This window comes from Geotrypetes seraphini, chromosome 1, assembly GCF_902459505.1.
Source record: "Geotrypetes seraphini chromosome 1, aGeoSer1.1, whole genome shotgun sequence".
NCBI classification, from domain to species: Eukaryota; Metazoa; Chordata; class Amphibia; order Gymnophiona; family Dermophiidae; genus Geotrypetes; species Geotrypetes seraphini.
In genome coordinates, this window is record NC_047084.1 from 71523544 (window position 1) to 71548532 (window position 24989).

The 24989-nt window shown below is 43.0% G+C and overlaps 2 protein-coding genes across 5 annotated transcripts in view; one reads left to right on the forward strand and one right to left on the reverse strand.

Moving 5' to 3' along the window:
* Positions 1-6408, forward strand: part of BRIX1 (biogenesis of ribosomes BRX1) — a 37341-nt gene extending 30933 nt beyond the window's left edge. The window contains exon 10 of the mRNA XM_033933034.1: positions 5995-6408. Coding sequence (XP_033788925.1) covers positions 5995-6237 — 243 coding nt within the window. The 3' untranslated portion in view covers positions 6238-6408. The remainder of the gene's footprint in view (positions 1-5994) is intronic.
* Positions 6409-19434: 13026 nt separating this feature from the next.
* Positions 19435-24989, reverse strand: part of TTC23L (tetratricopeptide repeat domain 23 like) — a 94820-nt gene continuing 89265 nt past the window's right edge. For all 4 annotated transcript variants that reach the window (XM_033933072.1, XM_033933063.1, XM_033933045.1 and 1 more), the window contains 2 exons: positions 23764-23846; positions 19435-20042 (listed from right to left, as the gene is read on the reverse strand). In XM_033933072.1, coding sequence (XP_033788963.1) covers positions 20015-20042; positions 23764-23846 — 111 coding nt within the window. In that variant the 3' untranslated portion in view covers positions 19435-20014. The remainder of the gene's footprint in view (positions 20043-23763; positions 23847-24989) is intronic.

The window sequence follows — 24989 nt, forward strand, 5'->3', positions numbered from 1 at the left end:
GTATGCATGCGTCACATTATCACAACTGAGTCAATGGTTCTTCTCTGACGCTGCAAGTGTAGTGACTGTTCTAAATGAGCGAGGTCTTGCAATACAAGTACGTATAGTGTTTTGTATTAAAATTTTTGGTTGTGGAATGAATCATCCGAGTTTCCATTATTCCCTATGAGGAAATTTGCTTTGAATTACAAGCATGCTTCTGGAACGAATTATGCTTTCAAACCAAGGTTTGACTGTATATAAAAGAACTCCATTTTGAATAGGAAAGAAAAGCAAAAAGAACAAAGAACATAGTTTCTAATACATAATAAAATTAAAAACTATTAATACCAATTTAAAACATGCCTTAAAACCCCTCTATTTTGCTTAAAATTGATAGGGATGGATCCCTCAGGCATTTCCCTGTATAATGCCAGGTTTGTGCTGGATGGTCAGCTGAGGAGCACGCAGGGGAGAGGTGGAAGCCTTAGACTCTGCCTCTTCTAGGGCTGGGGATCCGCAGGAGGCTCAATCCCAGGGGAAGAGGCCATTGTCAGAGCCCTTCAAAGGAGATTTGGTGAAGGGAAAACATGTGAACGCCGCAGAGCCCAGGAGGGTCTTCAGGGAGTTCCTGCTGGGATCATTGAGACCCCCTGTACAATTCTTCACTCCAAATTTTTTGAGCCTGATGTGGAATGCTTATTTAAACTGCTGGGGTTCCCTAGCATCTCCTGGGGTGGCAACAGTTGTGGAGGCACTGGGGATTGGTCCTCGGCCCATGCCACATGCAGTCAGGGACCCAGAGATGGACCAGAGGGTCCAGTCTAACATCGACTTGTAGGATGGAAAGTCCGATTCCATGCCCTTGTTGTCCCAGGATGCAGTTTCCCTGGTAGATTCTGCTTCTTTGTATGAGACCAGTGGACAAGAATCAATGGTGGCCCTGGACCAGGGAAAAGACCTGCACTATTCGAAGACTGTTCAAGGTATCAGCACTCCCAGGCATAATAGCTAATTAGCTGTGTGAATTAAAGCTGGAATTTCCACCAGCCTCCACATCACAATGCTCAGTAATGAGCGGCTCAGTGACTCCAACCACATTCTTTCCCTCATATTCTGACATTACGAATCTAGTTACTGACCAGAGAGGTTGCTGTGAGTGGCCAAGACTACAGCCGAGCTTTAGTTCATGGATCTGGATTTTCAACAGCTATTTGTTCAGCCGAAGGTGAATTCACTGGTAGCACAGGTCACCAAGCGAACTTCCTTGCCCAGTGAAGGAGGTGTGATATTGAAAAATACTCAGGACTGCAAGGTAGAAGTAATTCTCAAGAGGCTATTTGAAGTTTTAGCCTTAAGAATTAAAGCAGCAGCTGCAGCTTTCTTTGTCACAAATATTGCCGCAAATACCAAAATCTACGGCTCTATTGCTTTACCAGACCCAGGCTTTTCGAGGGGAGAGCCCATGCTCATAATTCAGCTACACCATCATCGGCATACACTTTGTGTGCTTAATCATGCTTAAAAATGTGATTAATGCTAATAAATTTCAAAATAATATATAATAAAACAATACAGTGATGCAGCACTCCTACTTGAGTTCAGCCCGACAGAATAACAAATGCAGGAGGTCTGAACCAATCAGGCCTTAGGCCCCTCCCTGTACATCAAATGATTCACTTTGGAGGAGAAAGCCTACTATTTTGGACTAGGGGCAAGGTGATCAAAGACCCTGGGTGAGTATAAGCCCTCAGGTGAGTAAATCACTGAATACCTCTACATAGATGGGAAAATGGGGCAATGTCTAGAAAGCATAAGCAATGCCTCCGCTGGGTCAGACCTGAGGTCCATCATGCCCAGCAGTCCGCTCACGCAGCGGCCCAACAGGTCCAGGACCTGTGCAGTAAACCTCTATCTATACCCTTCTATCCCCTTTTCCAGCAGGAAATTGTCCAATCCTTTCTTAAACCCAAGTACTGTACTCTGCCCTATAACGTCCTCTGGAAGTGCATTCCAGGTGTCCACCACACGTTGGGTAAAGAAGAACTTCCTAGCATTAGTTTTGAATCTGTCCCCTTTCAACTTTTCCGAATGTCCTCTTGTTTTTTTATTTTCTGAAAGTTTGAAGAATCTGTCCCTCTCTACTCTCTCTATGCCCTTCATGATCTTATAAGTCTCTATCATATCCCCTCTAAGTCTCCTCTTCTCCAGGGAAAAGAGACCCAGTTTCTCCAATCTCTCAGCGTATGAGAGGTTTTCCATCCCTTTTATCAAACGTGTCGCTCTCCTCTGAACCCTCTCGAGTAACACCATATCCTTCTTAAGGTACGGCGACCAATATTGGATGCAGTATTCCAGATGCGGGAGCACCATCGTCCGATACAATGGCAGGATAACTTCTACCGTCCTTGTTGTAATACCCTTCTTGATTATGCCTAGCATTCTATTTGCTTTCTTAGCGGCCGCTGCGCACTGTGCCGTCGGCTTCATTGTCATGTCCACCATTACCCCCAAGTCCCTTTCTTGGCTACTCTCATTCAGTAATATCCCTCCCATTGTATAGTTGTACCTCGGGTTTCCGCTTCCCACATGCAATACTTTACATTTCTCAACATTGAACTTCATCTGCCATCTCGCCGCCCATTCCCCCAGTTTGTTCAAGTCCCTTTGCAATTCTTCACATTCCTCTTTAGTCCCAGCTCCACTAAATAGTTTTGTATCGTCCGCAAATTTTATTATCTCACACTTCGTGCCTGTTTCTAGATCATTTATGAATATATTAAATAGCAGCGGCCCGAGCACCGAGCCCTGCAGAACACCACTCGTGACCCTCATCCAGTCCGAATAGTGGCCCTTTACCCATACCCTCTGTTTCCTACCCGCCAACCAGTTTCTGATCCATCTATGTACGTCTCCGTCCACTCCATGGTTCTTCAGTTTCCGGAGTAGACGCTCGTGAGGCACCTTGTCAAAGGCTTTTTGGAAATCAAGGTATATGATGTCTATGGGGTCTCCTCTGTCCATCCGTTTGTTAATTCCTTCGAAGAAGTGCAATAAGTTCGTTAGGCATGATCTCCCCCTGCAGAAACCATGTTGGCTTGTTATCAGAAGTTAGTTTCTTTCCAAATGTTCATCGATGTGTTCTTTAATCAGTGCTTCCGCCATTTTCCCCGGAACCGAGGTCAGACTCACTGGTCTGTAGTTTCCTGGGTCACCTCTTGATCCCTTTTTAAAGATGGGCGTGACGTTGGCTATCTTCCAATCCTCTGGGATCACGCCTGTTTTCAAGGATAGGTTGCAAATTTGCTGCACTAGTTCCGCTATCTCTTCCTTTAATTCCTTCAGAACCCTTGGATGGATTCCGTCCGGACCCGGGGATTTGTCAGTTTTAAGTTTTTCTATCTGCCTGTGTACATCAAGGCTCACTTCCATGGATGTTAATTTTTCTGCTTGATTTTCATTGAAGTTTTGCTCAGGTTCCGGTATATTGGTTGTGTCTTCGTTTGTAAATACAGACGAGAAGAACATGTTGAGTCTTTCTGCGACTTCTTTCTCCTCCTTCACCGCTCCCTTCCTGTCTCCTTCATCCAGCGGTCCTACCTCCTCCCTAGCTGGCTGTTTCCCTTTAACATATCTGAAGAATGGTTTGAAATTTCGTGCCTCCCTGGCTAGCCTCTCTTCATACTCTCTTTTGGCTTTTCGTACCACACGGTGACATTCTTTTTGATACTTCCTGTGCTCCTTCTGGTTCCCTTCAGTTTTGTCCTTTTTCCATTTCCTGAATGAATTTTTCTTATTGCCTATCGCTTCCTTCACTATTTTAGTCATTCATACCGGGTCTTTTGTTCGACTCTTTTTGCACCCCTTTCTGAATCTGGGGATGTGCAGATTTTGCGCCTCGCTCACCATGTCCTTGAAAAAAGACCAGGCATGTTCTACTGTTTGCCATTTTTTGGAAGTGTTCCTAAGTTTCTTCCTTACCATTTCCCTCATTGCTTCATAGTTTCCTTTCCTGAAGTTGAATGTTGTCGCTATGGTTCTCTTTCCGTTCGGTATTCCTACTTCAACCTTGAACTTGATCATGTTATGATCGCTGTTTCCCAACGGTCCCACTAATTCCACTTCCTTTGCAGGTCCCCTTAGTCCATTTAGGATTAGATCCAGAGTGGCATTTCCTCTCGTCGGTTCTCTAACAAGCTGCTCCATGAAGCAATCTTGTATAGCCTCCAGGAATTCTGTCTCCCTAGCGCATCTTGAGCTTCCAAGACTCCAGTCTATCCCAGGGTAATTGAAGTCTCCCATAACAACTGTGTAACCGCTTTTGCATTCTCGCTTCATCTCGGCATCCATTTCTTTATCGCTATCTCCGGTTTACCCGGGTGGACGATAGTATAGTCCCATCTTTATTTCATGCCCTTTCCTACCCGTTATTTTAACCCATAGCGATTCCAGTTTGTTGGTCGTCTCCGCTGTGTCCATTCTTGTCGATTGTATGCTTTCTTTTACGTATAGGGCTATTCCTCCTCCTTTCTGTCCTGACCTGTCCTGGCGATAGAGCTTGTACCCCGGCAGTGCCATATCCCATTTGTTTTCCTCATTCCACCACATTTCAGTGATTCCAATGATGTCTATGTCCTCGCTATTGGCCATGGCTTCTAGTTCCCCCATTTTGTTTCTTAGGCTCCTTGCATTAGTATATATGCAGTTTAGATCCTGGCATTTTGTGGTCTTCATTTCTTTTCCCTGTGCTTCGGTCTTTGGTGTCTTCTCTTTTGCTACAATCTTTCTAACCTCCTCCTCTGGGTTAGTTGACTCCTGTAATTTGTCCCTTGTTTCTTCCCAGCCTTTTTTCCCCTCAGTATCTTCACTGGATACCTTCTTCCGAATCATCGACGCTAGGTCGACTGTCGGCTTTCCCCTTTCTCTTAGTTTAAAGCCTGTTCTAGTCCTCTCTTGATGTTGTTTGCTAGAAGTCTTGTTCCCGCCGTGCTCAGGTGCAGTCCATCTCTCCTGTAGAGCTTGCTCTTGCCCCAGAACGTTGTCCAATTTCTCACGAAGAGGAACCCTTCTTCCTCACACCATCTCCTCATCCACGCATTTATTGATTGTAGTTCTTCCTGCCTTTTCACATCTGCCCTCGGTACCGGTAGGATCTCTGAGAATGCTATCTTCTGGGTCCTCATCTTCAGCTTCCTTCCCAGAATCCTGAACTGTTCTATCAGCGTGCCTCTTCTGTAGTCTCTCCTGCTGACATCATTCGTCCCGATGTGGATCATTACTGCGGTCTCTTCCGTCTCCGCTCCTTCCAGGATCATCCCAATTTTGTCCACGATGTCCTTGGTTCTCGCTCCTGGGAGGCAGGTCACAGGTCAATCCTCTCTTCCTCCTGCTATGTGGCTGTCCACATGCCTCAGTATCGAGTCTCCCACCAGGATTGTTGATTTTCCCTTCTTCAGTTGACGTTTCGGTCTCCCTACAAGAATTCTCATGAGAAGGGATTGACTATCCACAGGTTCAGGAATGTAGTGTCTATCTACTAGAAATATTTCCACAGTAAGAACCTAATATTTCCTTTATGTTGCAGGATGAAAATGAGATTCAGCTTGTATTTTGAAAAATTATAACAAGTCACTGCTCCCCTACCCAGTCCTTGGGTTACATCCAGCCAGGCTTTCAGATTTGCATGCATTGCTTCTTCGGTATACAGATTTATGTCACGCATATTCATTGTGCATATCCTGAAAATTCAACTGGTTAGGTGTGTCCTAAGGACTGGGTTGAGAAGCATAGTCATAGGCCACATCACAAAACGGTTGCTGCAGCACAGGAAACTCCAGTTTAAACCTCCTGTGTGACAGTTTAGTTGGGGCCATACCAGCTGTGGTGAATGTTGACAAAGAATATAGTCTTTTGGAAAAGTCTTGTGTCATACATAGCCAGTGTAAGTTTTATGCTGTATTGGTAGGGGAAGAGAGGCATTGTAGTGCACTTAACAAGCTTTTATTTATCTTCCAGCACCGACGCCTACTACGATTGGCCACTGCTGCTAAGGTCAGAGAGAAACAGCAGATGAAGTTGCTGCAGAAGCAACAGACAGAGAAGATTGTGGTTCTAGCGGACCCTACAGAAGATGTCTTTCAGACACCTGCTGAGAAGAAACCATTGCTAATAGAAACAGTACCACCAGAGCCAAAACGCAGTGTCAGAAGGAAAGACAAAGCGTTCAAGCGACAGAGGAAGATGAAACAACGCCTTTGAACCATTGAAACAATTGTTGGAAGGGAACTTTTTAAAATGTGTGTGTGGCATCAATTGTCAAGCTGTGACACACATGTATTGTACATAATGTTTTTTTTCTTTTGAAAAAAGCATCTTTATAATATTGGAATCTGGTCAATAAGATTAAATAAAAATAACTTAGTAACAGTAGTTGTTGACCCAACCAGTTTGATCAGTAACTCTGGATGGCCCACACAGTCTCTGCTTGTATCAATTCCTCACCCGTATCAATACTTGTGCATTTGTCTTGAGCATGCTTGAAATAGATAAATGGAGCACAGGGTTCAGCTTGCACCTTGCTAGATTGAGGGTTTTGTTTTCTGAGATGCACAGGGTAGCATAGTTAAATGAATATCTGAGAGAGAAAAATATTAAACTTCTTGAGTGGAAAGAATAAACTTTGTATACCAAATCAAATGTTTCTTAAGAAAGTCAAACACCAAGATGAGTATCTGTTAAAGGTGCAGAGCTATGAAAGAAAAGTTCCTCACTTGTATGAATTTTTTCCCCAAAATCTTTTTTTTTTTAACCTCTGGAGAGTAGAGAGCGCTAAATGCACAAACAGCAACTGATATAAGTGCTGCTAGGCAGAACAAAAAAAGAAAAGATTGGTCATAGTCTGAGACTGCAGGAAAAACCCTCTACTCTCATGTACCACATTATGTGCTTTGGCTAAGTGGTATATTTAGAATTTTTATTAAATATGTGCCCTGCCATACTGGCAGTGGAGACTGTTGGCAGTTAAGACTGATTGAAATAGGGTTGGGGAAGAGTTTTAGGGGAGATACGGGTTAAAAGAACTAAGGCCAGTACTGGACAGACTTGCATGGTCTGTGTCACGTATATGGCCATTCAGTTGAGGATGGGCTGGGATGGTTTAAATGAGCTGGAGTGAGCTTTGATGGAGACTCCAGTAAATGCACAATACTGGGCAGAGCTCTGGGTTTCTGGTCCAGAAACATCTAAGAAAAAGAACAAATTAAATTATAGAGAATGTATATTTGGGCAGACTGGATGGACCATTCAGGTCTGTTATCTGCTGTCATTTACTATGTTACTATGAAAAAGTGTGGAAAATTTATAAACATTGCTCTGAGTGTGTCAGAGCAGCTGGTCTAGCTACAATAAAATCATTATAGAGAGTCCTATGCTGCCCCCCCCACCCCCCCCCAGCGTTATTGCTAAGGGCTTTTGGCTCAATATACTTTATACAGCACTGGTTTTCACATTGAAGTCTTTCTGCCTCTGTTCAAAAATAGTAATGATCATGTCATTAGGAAATTAACATCAAATAGAAGAATGTACCGGTATAGCATTCTATGTCACATGCACACTAAAGCTTATCTTTAAATCATTCCCTTTTCTAAATACAGGTATATGCTAATTTAGATACAGTATATAAACCTAAGGTTTAGATTAGATATCTGCTAACGTAATGGGGACTAGAGCTGCCTGATTCTCGATTAAAATCGATTTGCCGATTCACTCTGGCATATAGTCATTGGAACAGGGGGACATAGAGGCCATGGTTCCCCCCCAAATACTGTCCTTTGATTTCTCCTCATTCCTTCCCCAGCAGCCCCCCTTCTACACTCTTACCTTCCCAGCCAGCACTGCTTTGCCTTACATACTAGCACTGCCAGCTGGTTGGCTGGCCAGTTTTGAGTCTCCGCTCTATGGCAGACTGCCATAGAGAGGAGATGAATTGGCCAGCTGGTAGTGCTAGCATGTAAGGCAAAACAGTGTTGGCTGGGAAGGGAGGCTGTGGGGGAGGGAATGAGGAGAGAGAGACCAGCTGGGGGAGGGAAGGTAAAAGAGAAAAGACTGGACTGCATAGGGGAGTGAGCGAGCGAGTTAGAAAGGAAAGAGAGAGACCTGACCCAGGGGGTTAAGTGAGAGACACCACAAGGAGGCGGGGGGGGGGGGGAAGAGAGAGACCTATGGAGAGAAAGGGAGGGAGATGGTAGACAGTGGGAAAGAAACAAATGGATATGGCAGTGGAAGGGAAGATACAGAGAAGGAAGCTGGATGGTGAGCATAGAGAAGATGTCAAAAGGGTAGGAGATCATGTGAGTGAACAGAAGACAAAAACTAGAGCCTGGGACCAACATGATTTGAATAATAAAATGACCTGAAAACTAAAAGGTAAAAAAATAATAATTTTATTTCCTATTTTGTGATTACAATATGTCAGATTTGAAATGTGTATCCTGCCAGAGCTGGTGTTAGCAAGCGTGAGCTAGGACCTAACAGAGAGAGGAAAATACTTCTTTGTATACACCACAGCACTGGGGTAGGGTTGGAGAGGGCAAAAGTGGGTGAAGAGACTACAAAATAAACCCGCCAGGACATTGAAAAAAATGCTCGATTGGGCAGGAAAATAAAATCAAAAAATTGATCAATAGGCCAACTCGAATCGAAACATTTTTCCCTGAATTGGGCAGCACTACTGGGGACTGCGTTGATGTAGAAAATAGACCATTAATCTAATCACTGCATAGGTCTCTACATGGTGTTACTGAGATTGTAATATGAAACTTGGGTGGATTTGTGTCAGATTTTTTGAATGAAAATTATTGATTTGAATAAATTAAAAGCATAAAGTCCAACACTGTAGAAGATGTCAGTATTATCTGTTAGCCTAACCAATGTCAGCAAAGGCCTAATGGCATGTGAGTGCAGATAAACCTTAGGGCTCCTGGTCATTCATACTCAGGAAAGACATTAGAATAACTTCTAGATTATTATTACTTAAGATTAATCTTATATACCTTCATTCATGCAAGCAACCTCTTCCCTGCTTTTTCCACACCCTTCAGCTTCTAAACAAACACAAATCCCTGCCCCTCTCTCTGGATTCTGGCTTATTTCCCTCTCCTTACCTAGCTAATCTTCTTTCTCGTAAACAAGAATGGTAGTCTTGACCAGTGGGTTAAACTCTCACTAGTCGCAAGGGTTGTAGAGAGCCCATTGTTTGTTTTCATGCTCCGCCTCCCATCATGCGGGGATGATCCCACCCCCCTTCAAGCAAGTCCTAGAGTGCAAACAAGAGGGGAAATTCCCTGAAATTACATAAGTCTGTTCTGCTCTAAATGCAATTCCTCCTATTGGGGTGTTTGGTTGTTTTTTTTGTAATTCTTTATTTAAACACTGCAAATGTAACCCAAAGAACATACAACATAATAGTGCATATCTCAGAAACAGCTCTTAAACAATAACTGCCCTAGTACCTCATTAACAGTGTGAGCCAATTTCTTAAGCCCCCAATGAAACACCCCCCTGACCCCTTCCCAAAAACCTCCCTCTCTCCTCTGAGAGACAGTTTATAGAACCCACCCTCCCTTAGTACTACTAATCCAGTACTGCATCATGATAAAATATAGCAATACAAGTACCAAACCCCCAGGACCCCCCCCCCCCCCCCCTCCGAATCAACATGGGTCAATACCCTCTACTTCCAAAAATCTACCCCATATATCCTCAACTTGCTACCATCGATGTGTCAATAGAGCAGAGTCTATATTTCTCACAGACCCACCCCACTTTTTCCCTCATCAAATTCAAGGTGACTCTTCCTAAACGAAGCCAACACCAATCTGGCTGTCGTGAATGTCAGCTGAGCCCCCAATAATGCAGTTTCAGCCCTCACTACCACCCGACATTGTAAATGTTGTCCCACATACCCAAATACCTGGGTCTAGTGACCCAAAAGTCTAGGGTACTCCCACCACATATATAAAAATGTGCATCGCTGGCCACACCCTTTCCAACAGTCATCAGTACATCTTGCTAAGCACCACCGGTGTAATATACCACCGCACCAATAGCTTAATGGCATTCTCTATCAACTGTGGCACCACCGTTACATGGTGAATCCTCAAAGCTATCTGTTCTCATTCCTCCCCAGTAAACGTGATCCCCAAGTCCCCCCCCCCCCCCTTCATATAGGATGTTTTCTGAGCGCTATCGGCATGTAACCATTTATACAAAACTGAAATACAGCCCCAGCAAACTGGGGCCCCAAGCAACAATTCAAATGGGGAACTCCGTAGAACTATAGGGTCCCTCACCTGAGCTTTTTAAAAGTATTTCCCTGTAACTTCATCAAGTGTCCCCCTAGTCTTTGTAATTTTTTTTTTGTAAATAATATTTAGTGGTATTCTCAAATGCAACAGAAAGAAAGCTCAACAAATGCCATAACTCACAAAAGTCAATGTAGATACAGCCACAAACCAAGCATGGAAAAAAATAGCACCCTGTAACACTCCAGAACATTTTTTGCAATGAAACATAACAATTTCCCACAAAGACACATATCCTCCCATCCACCCTGTCCTCCCATTTCCAAACAACTAACACCCCCTCCCCCTCCCCAGTTCTGGATCTTGCTATCCCCCAGAGTACAAAAACCATCAAAGGAAAGAAAAATACAGATTCCATTCAGGGAGTCTTAGAGCAGTAAATAAGACAATCAAAGGTCTCAATACTGAGTGGTCCCCCCTGTGGTATCATACCAATTCCAATAAAGTTCCGCTTGTGCCATTTCTCTCATCTGAGTCAGCCACAGGCCCATCCCTGGAGATGCTTCATCCATAAATAATAAAACTCTAGAGCGCGCATGCGCTCTTGAAAAATCGTGATCCCTGGCGCCGTGTTTTCTGATCCATGGCCGCGTTCCATTTTAGAACGCGGCCAGGGATCACTCTGGCCACTCCCCTCCTCACCAATCCGAAGCAAGCTCCTCACCAATCAGAAGCAAGCACCTCACCTCCCACCCTCGCTCACCGCTGCTGCTGCCGCTGATCCTTCTCTTCGGGGCAGCCTGCGATTGTGGCCGGCTTTGGTGGGCCTCGCGGGCCGCTTTCCGGCCTCGGTAGCACGTTCCCTCTGACGCACGGGATCGCGTCGGGAGGGAGCGTGCTTCCGGGTTGGGGAGCGGCCTGTGAGGTTTGCTGGGGTCAGCCACCACGATCGCGGCCTGGAGCAGGCCAGAAGTCACCGGGATGCAGGGAGGGTAAGCAGGGGAATCAATACAGGGCGCCAGAGGGAGAGGGAAAGGGGGCTGCTTTGGGGGAGGGGTGTGCTTAGGGCAAACAGCTTTGCTCTGGGGGGGAAGACAGAAGGCCATGGAGAGACAGGGAGAGAGAAAGGGGGCTGCTTTGAGGGGAGGGGTGTGCTGGAGGCAGATAGCTTTGCTCGGGGGGGGGGGGGGGGGGAGACAGGACACAGACAGCGGCCAAGGAGAGAGAGATAAAGAAACAGACAGACAGACACACATATATTCTAGCACCCGTTAATGTAACGGGCTTAACGACTAGTCCATAAATAACCACAAAATGGTGCACTTAGCCAGGAGCAGCTCCACCAAGACATTTACACTGAGCAGTGGAAAGATGCTGTTCTTGAATGTCCAAGAAATGTACCAATATAGCATAAGATCTATCCATCTTACATCCCAGTAACTGAGAGATACGATCCAGCACACCATTCCAAAAATCACTCAAACACCTATATTCCAGCAACATGTGAAGAAAAGTGCCCGGGGTGAACTTACATTTCACACAAAGTATACTGTCCCAAAGCCCCATCCAGACCCCTTTGACTCTAGAAATGTATACCCTATGCAGAATCTTAAACTGCATCTCTTAGAATTGTGCATTACGAGACACTTTGGCAGCATTAGTGAAACATTCTACTAGTCCCCTTCCTGGCAAGCCCCCCCCCCCCCCCCGCCCCCCAGATCTGCCTCCTAAGCTGTCACCAGAGAGGGCAACCATTCATTCCCCCTCTCCTCCCTCCCCATCTTATAGAGGGAATATGAAAAAGAATGTGTCCAGTTTGGAAAAAGTGCCAAATCCCGGAGCTCATCGATCCCACTGATGATAACAGAGATGAACCTGGAGATAGCGAAATAAATCCTGGCTAGTAAATCATAATGGGCCTGACATTGAGCAAAAGAGGGGAAGGAGCTGCCACCTACTACCATATAATGGCCCAACATAACATCCTGCCCCAAAAATGCATCTGGCGCCACCCCCACCCCCCACCCCCCTACCTGCCATGTCAGGTAGAAACTTCGGATTATCCCATACCGCCTACCTCACCACCATGTCCTTGCCTTCTTCAGAGAAACGAGATATACATTGGGGGCTCTGCCCAACTCTCCAGGCCAGTGCCCAACACCCATATATGCTCGAAAGCCATACAGGGAAGTCCACAAATCCAAGAGGCCAGAAGGGGCAAACCGGGAGTCCCCCACATAAACCTCATGAATCCATTGGAACAGGGCCACTACATTATAATGCCTGAGGTCCAGTAATTGAATACTCCCCTCCCCATTCTCTGACTCAATTTCCAATAACGGATATGCTCTCTTTTATGCCCCCAAATAAAAGCCCCAATAGATGACTTGAACAACTGCTCATCACATTTACGAATCCAGCCAACATCTGCAAAGGATATAAAATTTTCGGCAACATGACTATATTGACCCGTCCAAATAGAGACAGAGGGAGCCCCCGCCAATGAATGCACAGGTCCTTAAGGTGAAATAATTTGTCTCTTATATTCTGATATACCAAATGCCAATCTACGCTTAAATAAATGTCTCTGATATACCACATGCCATGTCTCTGATATACCACATGCCAGTCCGGAAAAAGAACCAAACTGCTCAATGATGGTAATTAGGCTTGAAGATTTTCTAGCCAGTTGCCAGATTATGTGGGGAGTTTCTGTGAGTATGCACATTACACTGCAGGTTAGTTCTACATTGTTCCTCAATGTTTTTCTTTTTTATATATACATTCTTCATTAAAGTAGTTTCAAAATACAAAAGCATTAAATCTTGCTTCATAACAATCATATACAATATTGTATATTTTCCTTCCAAATTCCCAACATATATCAATTTAAAAAATATATATTCATAATCACACTCTTTCCTTACAATATTTATCATTAATCCTTAAATCTCATCCCTCCCCCCAATAACACAACCCATAATCCCTACCTCAATGTTTTTCTAAATTGCCTTTGTGCCTGTTTATCACTTGTTAATGTTTTGCAGAACAAACCAGTTATGTTGATGGGGATTCTTGTCATGGATTTGTTCAGGTATGTTACTTGGTTTTGGGACTTAACTGGATCTGTTTACTAACTCTCAAGCTAAGAGGGTAGAGCATGGGCTCAGAAAAGTTGATTTCTGCAACTCCTGGACTGCGGGTTGGAATTCACCAGGGACTAACAGAAAGAAGATTATCGAAGATATGTATAAACCTAATCTTCCATTGTCGTCACATTATCTGATAAAACTCAGCCTGCCTTTCTTTCTAGGGCACTGCCCAGGGCTTACAGAATTAACTGTATCATTCTCGGCTCCAAGTGGTTGATTGACCACTTTCTCTGAAATGGGGACCACTGCCTTTGGAGCAGATGTCCCTCGTAATGAGGTCATCAGCCAAACAGATATCTGTCATCAGGACTGTCCACCTGAGGAGTCCATCTACTGTATACTGTTTTCTATCAAAAATATGGGGTATTGAGGCAGATGGAGGCTTTTAAAACAAAACCAGGAAATCCAAGATGGCCACCGCAATAGTCATTTTGGTGCCTAAAAGGGCCTTGTGGAGAAAAAATTGCTAATTCAACAAATGCAGAGAAGGGGTTTGGGGAGGTGGGAGACCTCATCCCTAACTTAAGAAACCTTTAAAAATGACCTCTGTTGAAAATGAGCAACATAGATTCTGAATGACTTCAGCATCTTCATTTTCGTGTTTATTGCACTGACTGCCTGTTAGGGTCCAAGTACAATTTGATATCTTGATTCTCATTTTTCAGGCCTTCAGAGTTCCCCTTACTTGAGGGAGAGACTTATTTACTATTCAGCAATTGCCCTGTATTCAAGCCAAAGAGTGCTGGAGAACATAAGAATAGCCTTACAGGGTCAGACCAATGGTCCATCAAGGCCAGTAGCCCATTCTTATGGTGGCTAATCTAGGTCCTTAGCACCTGGCCAAAACCCAAGGAGTAGCAACATTCCAGGATGTTTTTTTGCAGATCGCCCCTAACTATGGAACAAATTACCAAAGAGATCAGGTAGAAAATTAATTACAATTTCAATAGAAGGTAAAATCTTGGTTATTCCCAAGTGAAGTGGAAGGGTATATTAGAGTTAGACTGGTGACTTGATGTGCCCTAGATTAGTCAATGTATATTTTATGGCAGGTTTTGAGTTTGTTGATTTTATGTAGTTTATTTGGTTTGCATTACCTTTGTTTTATATTTTTATGTAGACGTGCTTATTTTAACATAAGAACATAAGAACTGCCATCTCCGGATCAGACCTTCGGTCCATCAAGTCCGGCGATCCGCACACGCGGAGGCCCTGCCAGGTGTACACCTGTCGTAATTTATGGTCCTGAAACTGAAAAAACCCGAAAAAGATGGGAGCTACAACAATCAAAGAACTAGAATACTCCCAAGCCCCAAGGCGAAAAACTATGATCAGGGGTAGAGACCGCCCACGAGGAGAAAGAAGGAACTAAAGTGTTCCACTATAAATAACCTAAGAGAATATAACTTAGAATTGTGTAGAGAGCCCTCAGTCACACAGCCACCTCCGAATGGAGGCAAAGGCTGTCACTGGCATACACCAAAAGGTGTCAACTGTGAAACATCCTTGGGCTCTCAGTGAATTTAGTGCAAAATAACACAAACAGTGCTTAAAGTGCTTACTTAGTCTTCACTCGTAGTGAGTAGTCTCTACCCCTGATCCAGGGGGGCTAGCAAAAAAAACACAAGTGTCCAAATTCAACCAGCAAAATTTAAAGAAGGTACTTAGCTTCTTCAAAAAGGCGATCAGCGTATCACCACACGTCCTACGGGACTCCGTTTCGGGGGAGTACTCCCCCTTCCTCAGGAACAGCTGACGCTGGGCAGGAGCCGGTCAATCTTACGGCTGCTGCTTGAAAGCAATAGAAGAAAATGGCGCTTGACCAGAACAGACGCCTCCGATTTAAACCAGCAGACTAAGAGGCGTGACCCAGGTAAACGATCACGTGATATTACCCAGGTGAAACACCAGTGCAGATTAGTATCGCACTACCAGACCAGTCCTTGAATTCAATAGAACAAAGCAAAAAAAGAAAAAGTTAAATTGATAAATTGACAGAAAATAAACCAAAACAAGCTCAAAATGTATGATGCCACTCTATATAATCGTTGTGTCCTGAAGGGGTAAGTGTTTGGAGCTCATAAATCCAAAATTGTTCCCTTCTTTGTAACCACGCTGATTTATCCCCTTGGTAGTCCGGGAAGATCTTTCACAGTTGACACCTTTTGGTTTATGCCAGGGACAGCCTTTGCCTCCATTCGGAGGTGGCTGTGTGACTGAGGGCTCTCTACACAATTCTAAGTTATATTCTCTTAGGTTATTTATAGTGGAACACTTTAGTTCCTTCTTTCTCCTCGTGGGCGGTCTCTACCCCTGATCACAGTTTTTCGCCTTGGGGCTTGGGAGTATTCTAGTAATTTATGGTCCACCATATCCTTATATGCCTCTCTTAAGGAGATATGTATCTAGTTTGCTCTTGAAGCCTAGGACGGTCGATTCCGCAATAATCTCATCTGGGAGGGCATTCCAGGTGTCAACCACTCTCTGAGTGAAGCAGAACTTCCTGACATTAGTCCTGAACCTGTCCCCCCTTAGCTTCATTCCATGTCCTCTAGTCCGTGTCAAATTGGACAATGTAAATAATCTTCTCTGCTCTATTTTGTCGATTCCTTTCAGTATTTTGAAGGTCTCGATCATATCCCCACGCAGTCTCCTTTTCTCAAGGGAGAACAATCCTAGTGTTATAAGTCTGTCCTCGTATTCCAGTTTCTCCATACCCTTCACCAGTTTTGTTGCTCGTCTCTGCACCCTCTCCAGCAGTTTTATATCCTTCTTTAGGTAGGGAGACCAATGTTGGACGCAGTATTCCAAGTGTGGTCTGACCATTTCCCTATAAAGCGGCATTATAACTTTCTCCGATCTACTCGAGATTCCTTTCTTTATCATGCCCAACATTCTATTTGCCTTCTTTGCCGCTGCCGCGCATTGTGCCGACGGCTTCAGGGTCCTATCTATCAGTACACCCAGGTCCTTTTCTTGTTCACTCTTCCCCAGAGTTGCACCTGACATTGTATACTCGTATTCCTTATTCTTATTGCCTAAATGCATTACCTTGCATTTCTCCACATTGAACTTCATCTGCCATTTCTCCGCCCATGTTTCTAACCGACACAAGTCGCTCTGGAGTTTCTCTCTATCCTCCTGCGATCTGATCGCCCGGCATAGTTTTGTATCGTCTGCAAACTTAAAAGTGCTAGTCATGTTTTAGACTTGCATTTGCATAAGTGTCTAAATCCCAATTTTATAAATCTAGGATATATGTTTTTAAAACTCAAAAACATGCATAGGGCAAGGGGATTTTGTTTTGAAATGGCCCAAAAACATACATTCTCCGTTTCATAGGGAAATGCAAGTCTATGTCAAAACAGATCAACATAGACCTGCTAGCCAGGAAATCTAGGTTTTATAAAAGTGCTTGTATTGAGCAATGGTCTACTGGAATAGTTAGGGAAGGTCACCCCATAATCCCACAGTGGTTGATGTTCCTCCAGATGCAAAACTGGAAAGGATATTGGACTCTTTGACAGCTTTGGATAAACATGTATGTTTCTGTTCTGTCCCATAAACATCTATGTTTTTTCAGAACATGCATTTGTACATGTTGCACATAAGCATTTATGTTGCTATGCTGACCTCATTAAGGTTGTTTGCGAATGTTCAGCTACGCAGTTCTCTGAGTGATACATTTTTTACCAGTACATTTCCCTTAGATGCTAAGTGCTTCAGTGCGATCTAGTGGATTGCCATCTACACCCCTGAGGCAGGCCTCAGTTTTGAGGCCGAAACACAGACTGTGTTGGGTCTGGGTTGGTTTTGGTTTTTTTTTCCAATTTTCTATACCATTCTCCCAGGGGAGCTCAGAATGGTTTACATTAATTTATTCAGGTACTCAAGCATGTTCCCTGTCTGTCCCGACAGGCTCACAATCAATCTAATGTATCTAGGGGATTGGGTGACTTGCCAAGGGTCACAGGGAGCATCCTGGGTTTGAACCCACAATCTTAGGGTGCTGAGGCTGTAGCTTTAACCACTGTGCCACATTCTCCCTGAAAGGATATACAAGATATGCTGATGATTATTACTATACGTGTTGTATTTAACAAATGATTGTATTCAATAAACTCAATTCTATCTCAGGTTGATGTGAACGGTTCCCTCCCCACTTTTCTTCTTCTGTTTCTGTTCTGTCTCATAAACATCAGAACATGCACTTGTACATGTTGCACATAAATATCATTAATATATTGTTTGTGATTATAAGATGGATCTTGCTGCCGCTGCAGATGAAGGGACATATCAATGTGACATCTAAGTCCGAATTGAAACGTTTTGCTAAAAATGTCTAAAAATCGAGTGATGAATAGATGTCTCTATGCAGCATATCTATACCACTAATGTCATTTTCATCTCTTCCTTTTTTTTCCCCCTCTCACCTTTGAATTACTGTCCACGTACCTTAAGTTCATCAGTCTTTTTATATTCCTATTGATTGTATGTAGCCTTGAACCTAGTCAGGTATAGAGCAACTCATAAATATTAGATTAGATTTTTCTGGTTTGAAAATCACTTTATCTTTTAGGTTTGAAAATTGCCATTATTTGGATGTTTTGGGGCTCAATACATCTTTCTTTAGGTACCATTTTTGGGAAAACATACAGAAACAAGCTGGGAAAGGGGGGGGGGGGGTAATGCTACCTTGTTTCCCTGAAAATAAGACAGTGTCTTATTCATTTGGGGCCCAAAAAAATGCACTAGGTCTTATTTTCGGGTAGGGCTTATTTTTTTCATGTACATGATCATCTCTCCCTTCCCCTCCAATTCTTCCTTTTTGCTTTCCTCCACATGTGCAACATCTTTCCTCCCCTCTCACCCATCCCCTTGTGCCTTCCTTCTGCAGCATCTTTCTATCCCTCCCATCCCCCTATGCAGCAGAACCCTTTGCCCAGCTTCCATCCTTCCCTCTCTCCCATCCCTTGTGCAGCAGAACCCTTTGCCCGGCTTCCATCCTTCCCTCACCTCCCATCCCTCGTGCAGCAGAACCCTTGAGCACCGCTGCCACCCCGCCATGCAGCCAAACCGCCAATGACCCTCCATCCTTCCCTCCTAACCGATCCCCATCGACCATGACCCTAAATACCTTGCTGCAGAGGAGGATCTGGCCAGCAGCACTCACAGGCTGCTTCGCAACCTTCTCGCTGGGGCAGCCTAAGGGGTACTGCAGTGTACACATCTCACCTTATATTGTGTGCTCCAAGAGCAGAATAGGTATTTAGTGGTTTTTGAAGGGCTCACACTCTTCTAGCTTAAGTGTACCACTGTTTGCTGAGAAACCTAGGAAGGGAGAAAGGGACCCTGTTAAGCCCCAAAAGGGGGCAGGAGCAGGACTCTAGAGGAGCAAAAGACTGATTAGTGGGGAGAGAGGACTCACCATAACTATACAAGGGTAACTAAAGAAATGCCTCCAAGCTAAAGAAGTTGGAGACTGAGGCTAGAATGCGAGAGGTGACCCTTGAGGAAAATGAAGGAGCTGAAGCAAGAAGGATCATGGAATGACTTCTGGTTGAAGAGCCAAATCAAGAAGGATCATGGACTGATTTTTAGGCAGAGAAGTGATGCTGGTGAACAAGTTGACTAGTTTATTACTATTTTAGGTTTTCTTTTACTAAGCCACAGTAAAAGTTTCTACTGCGACCAAGAGCACTAAATGCTCCATCGCTCATAACAGTGTCAGAGTATTTAGCACTCTGTGCTGCAGTATAAACCACTACTGCAACTTAATTTAAAAAAAGGGGGGATGTTAATAAATTTAAAAATCTGTATTTTATTCTGGCAAGGATATTGCTTAAAATAGATTGTTAAATAATTGCATTGTTTTTCTAGAGGACTAATTGTAATTGCAATTTGAAGGGTTCCTTTTTTCTATACCTGTATTCTGCATTTATTGTAAATTCCCATAGCATGTGAGTAGAAATACTATAAATAAAATTTTCATTAATCAGATGTAAATTATGAATTGTTTTATTGCTGAGCTATGCAAACTGATCCCTTGTCTAGATTTTTCATTCCCACATAAATTCTTAATAATACAATAGAACATACAGGAGTCCTTTTACCAAGCTGCAGTAAGTGCTAGTGCGTATTTACTATGGTATGCGTTGAGGTGTCCTATGGTAATTTTGCACTCTACACACTAAAAAATTATTTTCTTTTTGCAGAGGGACATGGTTTGGGGTGTTTCTGCACTAACTGATCAGTATGTGATTAGCACTTGAGCTCTTACTGCCTACAAAACAATAGCATGTGACCATTGGCCACTGTGATGATGGGCTACTGGGCTAGATATACCATTGGTCTGACCCAGTAATTATGTTAATTCTGGAAATTGATCATTTTCCAGCTATGAGAAGAAATGGCCTTAGCATGCTCTTCATGTACTAAGGCCACTTTTTCCTGCACCTTTATAATAAAAGAACCCACAGTATTAGGTGCACTATTAGCATCATACAACATAATAGGAAATTTGAAATGAAAATGCTCATACATAAAGGGAAAAAAATACAAATGTCAACATATACTAATATATCAGGATTCGCCTCCACGTCCTCGAGATCTTAAAAAAAAAAACCGGAAAGAAAATTAACAGTATTTGCATACAGAAGGACATCTTTGTTTTAAAGGTTGGTAGTTTTGGCATTAAAATGTTAGAAAGTTAAAAACTGTGCAAAAAATTACGCTCCCCCGCTTTTTTTTTTCAAAGCCGCACTAGTGGCTGCTGCTGCGGTACGTGCCCCAAAGCCCATAGAGATTTAGGGCTCCCTTTACTAAGGTGTGTTAGCGGTTTTAGCGTGCACTACAATGCCGTGTGCGCTAAATACTAACGCCTCCATAGAGCTTGCGTTAATATTTTTCATTTAGCGCGTGGTTAGCACGCGCTAAAAACACTAGCGCACCTTAGTAAAAGGAGCCCTTAGCGGACTTCAGGGCTTTTGCCACGTGGCAGCTGCTAGCGTGGCTTTGTAAAATGAGAGGTAATATAGGAAAAATATAATACTCTGGAACAAAAGTCATGCAATATGAAAACATTTGTAGGCTAAGGTACTTACTAACACATGACTGATTTTATGAAATAATTTTTCCAGCTTTGGCAATACAGAACAATTTAAACAAACATAATCCCCTTTCATAGGAGAGCTTAATTTCCTTCACTAAAAGTTATTAACACAAGACGTAGCACAATCTTTTCAATAACAGCCCCTCAAACCTGGAACAACCTCCCACTATACCTAAGACAAGAAAAAAACCTGTCAAAATTTAAGTCTGAACTAAAAAGTTTTCTATTTAAAGATGCTTTTAACAATTAAATCCTTCATACTCTTAGTTTAATTATTAGGCCAAATGTCTTCGTTTCCCCTTCCTAATGTTTTTCCCTCGAATTTAATGTTTTTAATAGCGATTGTAACCATTAAATAATTTTCCTTTTGTTTCATTATAGTATGTAGAAATTCCCTCTAAAATGTATTGTAATCTGTATACATAAGTTTATTATTTTTTTAATTTAATTATTGTATGTACATTACCAAAAACTTTTATTTACCTGTACATCGCCTTAAATTTTGAATAGGCGATTAATCAAAATATTTAATAAACTTGGATAAACTTGGAAACTTGGTGATTCAAGTATGAAAAATATACAGTTGCTCCCAGAAATTTTGAGAACTACCTGACCAAATTGTCTTATCTAAAATGTTGATCTAAGCAGTAATGAGAAGTAAATGTGTAGACTGAGGACCAAGTGGCTGCTTTGCAGATGTCTTGAATGGGAGTGGGCACAAAAATCCCTAAATGACAGACCACAAAACTAAGTACTTTGTTTAATACTTAAAATTTAAGCAAAAATATTATTTTCTTAATTATTTAAGATCCAGTGATGAGCTGACACATTAAGCTTCGGGCAGTGAGAGGTTATCGAGCCCAAAGTGGTGTCGCTGAGGATCTGGGTAAAAATTATTCTAATGAGGAGTGTGACTGGATGCACTAGAATCAAGTGGAATATAGAAGTTTCCTCATTGAAGCAGTTTTGGAAAGATAAGTGCGATCAGTAAATTGAATGCCATAGCTTTTACTCTTTGAGCAGTGACATAGCCATCTAGCATCAGTCAAGCCTGAGAATATGCAAAGGATATGCAGTCTACTAGCCAGCATGAAATAGTCTTCTTGGTATCTGGAACTCCCAATCTGTTAGGGTCAAAGGAGATAAACAATTGATTCCTATGTGATTTGGTTCAATCCAAGTAGTAGGCAAGAGTTCTTTTACAGTCCAGGGTATGGAGAGCTTACTCCCCAGGATGTGCATGTGGTTTTGGAAAGAAAACAGGTTAAACAATGGACTGGTTGAGATGAAATTTAGAAACCACTTTCAGTAAAAACTTTGGATGAGTAAGGAGGGCAACTTTGTTGTGATAAAATCTGGTATAGAGTGGATTCGATGCCAGTTCTTGACGTGCAGAAATAAGTGCAATCAGGAAAGTCACTTTCCAGGTGAGGTGTTTTAGTGAAGCAGACAAGAGAGGTTCAAATGGTGGCTTCATGAATAGGGAAAGAACATTCAAATCCCATTGCACAGGCAGTGGTCTGAATGGAGGCTTGGTGCGGTAAAGATCGTTCATGAAGCTGGAGACCAATGGATGCATCGAGATGGGTCTACTATTCAATTGAGTATAAAAAGCGCTGAATGCACTGAGATGGGCACGTTCAGAAGAAGTTTAAAGTCCAGAATTGGAAAGATAAAGGAGGTAGTCTAGAAGAGACGGTAGATGACATGTGACTGGATCCAAGGGGTGGAGATCCCACCAAAGAGTAAATTGTGTCCATTTAAATTGGTAACAGCATTGGTAGATGACTTTCTGGATGCTTCAATAATGTTTAAGACTGAAGGTAAAAGGGGAGAGGTATCTACTTCCGGGACGAGAGATACCAAGCTGTGAGTGCCAGTGAACAAAGATTGGGATGAAGGAGAGAACCATTTCTGAGTTAGAGCTGTAAATAACGAGCGGGATGGGATCCCTATTGCTGAGTTGTAGGAGGAATGGAAACCAGGCTTGTTGTGGCCAACGTGGTGCTATGAGAATCATTGAAGCTTACTCTTGGCAAAGTGTGAGTAGAGTTTTCCCGATTAGTGGTACTGGAGGAAATGCATGGAGGAAGTGTCCTTGCCAGTCAAGGAGAAAGGCATTGAATTCAAGACAGTTGGGATTGAACAGTCTGGAGCAGTAAAGCAGCAGCTTGTGATTGGTGGGAGATGCAAAGAGATCTATGTTGGAAGTTCCCCATAATGTGAAAATTTCACGCACAGTCATTGTGTGGAGTGACCACTCTTGAGGTTTGATAAATCTGCTCAATTTGTCTACCAGACAGTTTTCATTTCCCGCTAGATATAATGCTTTAAGAAAGATGTGAGTGTTTGACAAAGTCCAAATTTGGATAGCTTCTTAGCAAAGGGATGAGAGCCTATGCCACCTTGCTTGTTTATATAATACATGGCTATTTGATTGTCAGTGCACATGAGAACTACATGGTTTTGCAAGTGATCCTGAAAGGCAAACAGAGCATTGTAGATCACCTGTAAATCTAGTAGGTTGATTTGCAGTATTTTCTCCTGAGGAGACCAGATTCCTTGAGTGCCAAGGCCGTGTAGGTGAGTCCCCCAACCAAAAAGTGAAGCATTTTTAAAAAGGTTCCAGGGGAGATCCAGGAAATTACAGACTGGTAAGCCTGACTTCAGTGCCGGCCAAAATAGTGGAAACAATTATAAAAATTGTGGAATACGTAACATAGTAACATAATAGATGACGGCAGATACAGACTCGAATGGTCCATCCAGTCTGCCCAATCTGATTCAATTTAAATTTTTTCTTCTTAGCTATTTCTGGGCAAGAATCCAAAGCTCTACCTGGTACTGTGCTTGGGTTCCAACTGCCAAAATCTCTGTTAAAACCTACTCCATCCCATCTAAACCCTCCCAGCCATTGAAGCCCTCTCCAGCCCATCCTCCCCCAAACGGCCATATACAGACACAGACCATGCAAGTCTGCCCAGTACTGGCCTTAGTTCAATATTTAATATTATTTTCTGATTCTAGATCCTAGACAAACATGATTTAATAGGACAGAGCTAGCAAGGTTCTGGTGTCATTCATTTTACATAATAATGAGCTACTTCACATGTGCTTGCATGCTTTGCATCTAATTATTATTAAACCCATGTAGTAGTAAGAAACATGTTATTCATTTAACACACTTCAATAACTTCCCTGTTAATGCGTTGTATCTTACCTCTGTAGCATGTTCAGTAGCTCCCATGTTTCTTTGGTTTTCTTATGCTGAGACCCATAAACTACATTCTGAATCTCCAAACACTGCATGTCAAATGAAAAAAAGAAAAAGAAGCAAGGAAAAGGTGATGCTGTGAAATGTGAAACTGAGTTATCAGATGACTCCATGGGGCTATATAGTAAAGCTGTGGATGCATACACAAAGGCCGTTTTGACACGAGCACAAAGTACTGTGGCATGCAACAATATTGTGATATGCACACTCAACCAGGATCACAAGATCTTAGTTGAATAAGTTAAAATTAGCATGTAGCACATGTAAATGAAGGGACATCATTTACAAATGCATTTTTTAATTCAATTTTCTTTACCATTCTCCCAGGAGAGCTCAGAACGGTTTACATGAGATTATTCAGGTACAAATGAGACTTTAGTGTATGAACAGGAAATAGTGCGATATGCTCTTTCCCACAATATTTAGCCTGCACTTACTGATGCTGAAAATGTAACTCCTGCAAATTAACATGGGATGTTTTCTATGCTTCCAACCTCCCTTTGAATATAAGCCTCTCTGCCCTCTGAGTACCATTTATTTACTGACCCTACTCTTAGGGCTGGATTCACTAACCTGCCCGATCGAGTCCGATCCTGGTAGGTCCGACTGATTCAGTAAACTTAAACATGCAGATGAGGGTGATCGGAGGAACGCCCCCCATTTGTCTGCATGGCTTGCGCATGCGCAAACCATAGGAGCAACGATCTTTTTTTAAAAAACTTTTTGACTTCTGGGAAACGTTGCCACCTCCACTGACCCCTAACCCGCGTGGCTCCTAAAAGCTGATCCCGCTTTTGCCAGCTGCCGCCCTCACAAAAAGATTAATGGAGCCCGTGGTTTTAACCTGCTTTAAACCCGCGGGTTAAAACCACGGGCTCGCTGGGCGGGGAAGGGCAGGAGAACAGCGATGCGGCAGGGGAAGATAGAGGCAGCTCTCAGCATCTCCTCCAAGGTGGGTGATCTAAACCCCTTCCCCCCACGTCCTCCATGCTAATCTTGTGGTGGCCTAATTCTGTTTTGGTACACTTGCTAATTTGAACGATGGCTGTGTGGCTTGTCTCACAATTGGTTTGCTTAGTGAATATAGCCCTTAGATCAGACATGCCACAAAGCCCTGCCCCACCCCTGAGAAAGATTAGGCATAACTAAGCACCTACCTATCACTCCATCCC